Consider the following 8,069-nt stretch of genomic DNA (forward strand, 5'->3'; position numbering starts at 1 on the left):
ATCAAAACGCATGGCTGAAGATGTGGTGCACACGGGAAGGCTTCACCTATCTTGATCATTGGACCACATTCTACAATGAGGACTATCTGTATAGACGGGATGGACTGCACTTAAATAACAAGGGAACCAGTCTACTTGGAGAAAAGATCCTCGAGCAGGTTCAGAAGCATTTAAACTAGAAAGGAAGGGGGGAGAAATCAACAAAAAAACAGAAGGGAGACCGCATCAAAACAAGAACAACAACTCAGGTAAGACAACCATTAAATGTATTTATCTAAATGCTAGAAGTATCAGAAACAAAATTCTAGAACTTGAAGCTACTGCACTAACAGGTAACTATGATGTGATAGGTGTTACAGAAACTTGGTTGTCTGAGAGTGATGGGGACGAATATAATATTTGTGGGTATATACTGTATAGGAAAGACAGGCAGGACAGAAGAGGAGGAGGGGTAGCGCTATACATAAGAAACAGTCTTGAAGCCCAGGTGTTAAACCTGGACAAAGAAAATAAAACTGAATCAATATGGGTCAGAATAACGGACAAAAATTCAAAGGGCATAATAATAGGAGCATGCTATAGACCACCAGATTCAGACGGTGAGCAAAATAATCTGTTATACAATGACATTAGAAATGCGTGTAGCAAAGGAGATGCCATACTAATGGGGGATTTCAACTTCCCCTAAATAAAATGGGAAAACCCGGTGGGTAGCACGAAGGATGAAATAGAAATGGTGGAAATGACAAATGACTGCTTCCTAACACAATATGTCAAGGCACCGACTAGATGATAGAATAACTAGAATAAGAAGATGATAGAAGATAGAATAACTAAAACAGAGGTCAGAGAACCACTGGCAAACTCAGACCACAACATGGTCTCATTTGAAGTGTTTTTTAAAACCCCAAAAGTAATGACTAAAGCTAAGGTTTACAATTTTAGAAAAGCAAACTATGAAGGTATGAAACAGAGACTAACAGAAGTAGACTGGAGTAAAATAGAGAAAACACCCACAGAAGAAGGATGGTTGTTCTTCAGAAATGTAGTACTAGAGGCGCAAAACAATTATATCCCGAAAGTAGACAAATCTAAATGTAAAAAAAAATTGCCAAAATGGTTTAATAGATCAATTAAAAAAAATATTTAGTGAAAAAAGGCACTTTACAGAGCATCAAAAAAGGACCAAAAAGAAAGTACGCAGAAAGAGTACACAGAACTGCAAACGCAAGTCAAAAAGAAAGTCAGAAAGGCCAAGAGAGAAATAGAAATAAACATTGCTAAGGGAGCTAAAACCAATTCCAAAATGTTTTTCCAATATTACAACAGCAAGTGAACATTCAAAGAGGAGATTAAATGTTTAAGAGATACAAATGGCAAAATCGTAGATGAAGAAAAAAAAATAGCAAATATATTAAATGATTACTTTTCACAAGTTTTTACAAAGGAAGATACTGACAACATGCCCCACATGTCATCCAGTTCCTATCCAGTTTTAAATAACTTTAGCATAACTGAGGCAGAAGTGTTAAAGGGACTAGGAGCTCTTAAAATAAACAAATCCCCTGGGCCAGATGAGATCCTCCCAGTAGTACTCAAAGAAATGAAAGAAGTAATTTACAAACCGCTAACCAAGATCATACAGCAGTCTCTTGACACACGGATGGTACCGACAGACTGGAAAATTGCAAACGTAATACCGATCCACAAAAAGGGAAACAAAACTGAACCAGGTAACTACAGACCAGTAAGCCTGACTTCTATTATATGCAAACTTATGGAAACTATAATAAGATCCAAAATGGAAAATTACCTATATGGCAACAAGGTCCTGGGAGACAGTCAACATGGTTTTAGGAAAGGGAGATCGTGTCTAACTAACCTGCTTGATTTTTTTGAGGATGCAACATCGATAATGGATAATTGCAAAGCATATGACATGGTTTATTTAGATTTCCAGAAAGCTTTTGACAAAGTCCCGCACAAAAGATTAATTCTCAAACTGAACGCAGTTGGGATTCAAGGAAACACATGTACATGGATTAGGGAGTGGTTAACATGTAGAAAACAGAAAGTACTGATTAGAGGAAAAACCTCAGAATGGAGTGTGGTAACCAGTGGTGTACCACAGGGATCAGTATTAGGTCCTCTGCTATTCCTAATCTACATTAATGATTTAGATTCTGGTATAGTAAGCAAACTTGTTAAATTTGCAGACAACACAAAAGTAGGAGGAGTGGCAAACACTGTTGCAGCAGCAAAGGTCATTCAAAATGATCTAGACAAGATTCAGAACTGGGCAGACACATGGCAAATGACATTTAATAGAGAAAAGTGTAAGGTACTGCATGCAGGAAATAAAAATGTACATTATAAATATCATATGGGAGATACTGAAATTGGAGAAGGAATCTATGAAAAAGACCTAGGAGTTTTTGTTGACTCAGAAATGTCTTCATCTAGACAATGTGGGGAAGCTATAAAAAAGGCTAATAAGATGCTTGGATACATTGAGAAAATTGTTGAATTTAAATCAACGGAGGTAATGATAAAACTGTACAATGCACTAGTAAGACCTCATCTTGAATACTGTGTGCAGTTCTGGTCACCTCGCTATAAAAAAGATATTGCTGCTCTAGAAAGAGTGCAAAGAAGAGCGACCAGAATTATTCCGGGCTTAAAAGGCATGTCATATGCAGACAGGCTAAAAGAATTGAATCTGTTCAGTCTTGAACAAAGAAGACTACATGGCGACCTAATTCAAGCATTCAAAATTCTAAAAGGTATTGACAGTGTCGACCCAAGGGACTTTTTCAGCCTGAAAAAAGAAACAAGGACCAGGGGTCACAAATGGAGGTTAGACAAAGGGGCATTCAGAACAGAAAATAGGAGGCACTTTTTTACACAGAGAATTGTGAGGGTCTGGAATCAACTCCCCAGTAATGTTGTTGAAGCTGACACCCTGGGACCCTTTAAGAAGCTGCTTGATGAGATTTTGGGATCAATAAGCTACTAACAACCAAACGAGCAAGATGGGCTGAATGGCCTCCTCTCGTTTGTAAACTTTCTTATGTTCTTATGTTCTTAAACTGCATGCTGCAGCTCCCATACTCAGTGTTATGTCAAGTCCTGATCTGACAGCATGTAACACAGACAGCTCTTATAATTACATGTTTTCTTTTTTTTGTTTTTTTTACTGAAAAATAAACTAACAAGTTCAAATTGCAGCATGTTAGTCCTGCTATTTTCTATATTAAACACCACAAAAAGCACAGTCATATTGTAAATATTTTCATTAGCACAATCTGAGAGCTATTTTAGTGAATGACATTTCATTTTAAATTCACTAAATATTTTAAATTAGTTTTTTTTTTTTTTTTTTTTTTTCAACGGTACACTTCCCAATTACAGTGCCAGCTATTTATGTGTGTATTGTTTTCACCTTTTGGGTCAGTTTGAGAAATAAGCTTTGTTTTCCCTGCAAAAGCCAACACTGTTTTAGTACAAAACTCATGCTACATTAGTTTTTTTCATTATGGTAACGTCTTAAATTACACAGCCTTCTTATTTCCAGCCGACGGCTGGCTAATTTGCGATCTATTTGGTCAGATGAGCTGCCTAAGATAGTTATTTCAAAAAGAAAAAAAATGTTTTTATAGTGCTCGTATGTTCCAGTGAATAGTATTCAAAAATGTTTATTTTGTTACAGGAAAATAGCATCAATTTCCACAATTCACTATGTATGTAAGTTGAGTAAAAGGCTTATGTTTCCATGAACACCGTGAATGGACCAATCAGTTTCGAGCTTACAAGCGATGTTGGTGATGAAGGCAGAACTGTATAATCATATACATGAGCCAGTAACCGTAGAGCAGAGCTATGACATTGTACAACATTTATATAAAATAAATAAAAAAAACACCCTACGTTTTCTATATAAGATTGTCTTTTTTACTTGAAGTGTACAAAATACAGTGAGCATGTCACAGCATTGTAAAATGTCTTATGCACTGACTTGGAAGATCGATCTGAAACCTAATTCAGGAAACAATATTCACATTACTCAATTAACTGATTATTTTATTTTTAAGTGCTTTGTTTTGCTGATTCAGTCTTTATTAAAACGAAAAATATCACTATACATATACGCTTACTAAGTTACACCCTACGTGTTCTATATAAGATTGTCTTTTTTACTTGAAGTGTACAAAATACAGTGAGTAAATGGCACAGGTGAGGAAAAATAAAAACAACACTACTACTACACGGGCATAATAATTCCCACAGTTCATTTAGGACCCAGAACCTGATTGTTTTTTGTTACGCAGTAAATATTTTAAAACTAATGATGAGATATTGGTTGGATCAAAATATAAAGTCTGGGAAAATAATCCAAATTATGCTGTCAAACATAATTCACTACATTTTATATAAGGAAACTATTATTAGCTTGTTATTGTTTGGTAGAAATATTAACAGAGACTAGGTTGTTAGCAAACGTTGGCAGTATCTGGTTATATATGGTAAAAAAAATAAATAAATAAAAAAAAATTATTAGTTGCCCTCCAAAGTGATTAAGATTTAATTTTTTTTTTTAATAATACCACCTTAAAATTGCATCTGTCTACATTTTATTAATGGTGCGTAGTGTTAAATGGAAATGTTTATCCACTGAAAAATGTGGGCTACCAAAATGCGTGGTGGGCTACCACAGTTTACCTTTTGGTAGCCCATCGGTCTACCACACAATAGTGATTTGTCCACCCCTGAGAAGATAATTATTCCCCAAGTAAGGCAGTTCAAAATACTTGCCGTGTCAAAAACATAAAAAAGAACAAACAACTTCACTCTGAAAATGTATATGCATCTGCGTACTTCACAATTACAGAACAATTAAAAGAGGTGTCTACCAAAACACAGTAACATAGTAAATAAAGTGTAGACATTATTGCAGTGGCCTCTAGGACCTGTCAGAGTAATTGCAGGCAATCATCCCAGTCATCCCAATCTTAGTTTTAGAACGACCCATTTTTGCAGCACTACACAGCCCTTCCTTAAAATTACTTTCTTTACGTTAAGTTTTTGGAGCATTTTGTAAATGGCATGACGTGTGCAATACACAAACCTGAAGCGTTTATATGTACAGCTATTAAGTACTATATACCACCTTACAGTAGGATAATGCGACAAAAAATTGACTGAATGATAAATACCCCAAAATAATCTTTTTTTTTTTAAAATAAAGTAGCCGCCGCAAATACAGTATTAGGCGGTGGATCTCAATGGTCGCTGGCTTATCTTGAAAACCCTGCTGAAGGGAACCAAATTTACACAGAAACTAAATATTAAAAAAAAAAAAACAAATTACTATTTCAAATGACATGTATACATTTTTTTAATTTTGCAGTTGTTCACTTTGATTCAAGGAGGACACTTTGATAACATGTTCACAATACCACAACTATATTGGACTACATCCACTATAACTTAAAAACATGCAAATACCTATAAATAGATCAAACAGCCTGTTCTACAATTGTAAAGGTTGGGTCACACATACAATACCATAAACAGACTTGGAGGTGTGGACTATCTAGTGACACAAAATTTAATGCAAAATACTTAAGACTGTTAAAGACACACAAAAAAAAAAGTGTCTCAAATCGCCAACACCTCCAAGATCCATACAACTGTACAATGACTGCAGTATTTTCAAAAAACAATTCCATGAAAAATATTGCAGAACTTAATAAGGAGTTTTTTTTTTTTTACCAGAGCTTTGTTGCTTCCTTACCTTTCTCCTCCTCCTCTCTTCGTCACCCACATGCTTATCCTTCTCCTTTTCAGATTTCTTCTTTTTCTTCTTCTTCTTTTCTTTATGCCGTTCCCGCTCATGGTCTGATCTGTCATCGTAATAACTGGAATCGTGCCCTGATCCTGAAAGTTCTGTAACTTCACTTCCTCCAACCTTTAGGACGAGCTTTAGAGGTTTCTCCAAAGGCTTGTTCACATAATCTGAAAGATACACATCAGTACACCATTTATAAATAACAACATTATATACAGTAGTGTTCAGAACTATTGGGACATGCCTGCTGGTTTGTCGCACTGGGGGTGGAGGAACCTTTATTACATGCCCCCAAATAATATAAATTTCATATGAATGATGAATGATGGGGTGGAGAGTTTAAGGTCCTTTTAAAACCCCAATCAGACCCGTGTTTACTAAACTTTCAGTCGAGATCATAGTCTCTCTACAGCAATCTGTAAATTATTTTAAATGTTGCTCATTTACTACCAATGCAGAATAACCGTTTGGAATAGTTGTTTTACATTTTACATCACATTGGATGTGTTGCCTGTCTTGGCAGCCACAAATGCTTTAACACATTTTCTGGCGTAAAATGCAGAGCAAATTTAAGTGTACCATGCACACGTGAGGCAACAGATCAGACCTTATTTAATTTAAATTTTTAAAAATTAGCAATGCATGCATGATATGGATAGGGGGCTGTACTGTGCGTTACTAGTGTAAGGAACTATTGTTATTACCGTAAAACCTGAAATGGATCATATCGTTTGAGTCAGGAGCGTTTGCTTTGGTACGTTCTCACAGCATATCAATCCTGTGCTGGTTTGACTGTGTTCATAATGCACTACAATAACACACACCTACAGTGTTACTTAACAGGATGCAAGGTTTAAACCACAGTGATTTACTTTCCCTAGCTGTCTGCTTTGTTCTACATATTCCTACAATCTTTTTCAACATAATCGCAGATGTTTTGATGTGTTTGTATTAACTAACCCAGGCCATGAATTACAGTCAGGCATGGAGTAATCTCGTTTTAAATCTCGCAAGCGGAGTCTCCAATAGAAATGTAGGAATGTGCCGTCACTCAGTAGTTGGGGTTGGTTTAAAGTATTCAGAACGAATCAATGACAGATACAAGCCAGGAAGGCGGGACATTGCCCAGCAGCACTAGGAAATGTATTTATTATTATTTTTGTAGTGGGTTTTATTTTTTTGGGGAAAGGGGTACAGTCAAAGTGAACTTATCAACCCTTTCCACGGTTTTCCTCTGTTTACTGGCTATCCACCGATTTCATTTTTTTTGTATCGGTGGTGTTTTATCGGGCATAACCAAAAATCAGAAACCCTAAATTTATACAACACAACGGCAAACAAACATTCAGTGTATAGCTAAGCAGTCCTTCTTTGCCGCACTGCCTCACGCATTCTATTTTATTACCCATCTTTCCCGTAATAATTGGCAGGAAATCATTTACTGTTTCTTGTTAATTTCCAACTGCATATGCTGTATCGATAACACTTCCTACTAGAAACGTATAACTGTGCATTTCGAGATTTTGTTTCACTTTTTTGTAGTTCCCTTACTGGCATTATTGCAGGCAATCATTCTTTTAGTATGGCCGTCTAATTTTGGTTTATATTTTCTGCATACTAATCTACGGAGAAGTTCTAGTCCCCAAATTAGTCAGCTTGAATTGGCCTAAGCCACTGGTACAATGCGTTGTGTTTTAAACCAAACAACATTTCCAGTATAACACTTTAATTTAATCCATTCTCTGCTTCTACTTTATCATAATAACATACAATGTTTTCTTAATTTATGCGTAGACCTAACAATATACCGCCCGTTGTTCAGAAAAATTACGACATCTGTGTTTATATTACTGACCAAAACATTGTACTAATAACAAAAGTTAATTTAAACACAGAATGAACTGACGAACATACATTACACTGATAAACTATGTGCCACCCGAACACAAAGCGCCAAGGTAGATTATGCATACATGAGTTTTAAAAAAAAACAAAACAAAAAAAAAAACCTGCTGTTCTATTTACTCACCGTCAACGGTTCTCCACTCAGACTTGTGTTTTTTATGCTTCTTGCCCATTTTTTATTATTTAATGTGCTCCTTTGATAATTTTTTTTAACTGTTTTTTTTTTTTTTTTTTTTTCTGTCGTTTTGTTTTCCCAGCACCACCACCGAAAGCTTATCACAGGAAGCTGCTGTTGCGCTGTGACCTCCATTCTGTT

The 8,069-nt window shown here is 35.8% G+C and overlaps 1 protein-coding gene across 2 annotated transcripts in view; it reads right to left on the reverse strand.

Moving 5' to 3' along the window:
* The window catches only part of LOC121313309 (bromodomain-containing protein 9-like), a 28,674-nt gene extending 20,677 nt beyond the window's left edge, over positions 1–7,997 (reverse strand). For both annotated transcript variants that reach the window (XM_041245707.1, XM_041245706.1), the window contains exons 1-2: positions 7,878–7,997; positions 5,795–6,015 (exon numbers count right to left, since the gene is read on the reverse strand). In XM_041245707.1, the coding sequence (XP_041101641.1) occupies positions 5,795–6,015; positions 7,878–7,926 (270 nt within the window). In that variant the 5' untranslated portion in view covers positions 7,927–7,997. The remainder of the gene's footprint in view (positions 1–5,794; positions 6,016–7,877) is intronic.
* Between the last annotated feature and the right edge of the window lie 72 nt (positions 7,998–8,069).

Source organism: Polyodon spathula, chromosome 3, assembly GCF_017654505.1.
Source record: "Polyodon spathula isolate WHYD16114869_AA chromosome 3, ASM1765450v1, whole genome shotgun sequence".
Classification (NCBI taxonomy): Eukaryota; Metazoa; Chordata; class Actinopteri; order Acipenseriformes; family Polyodontidae; genus Polyodon; species Polyodon spathula.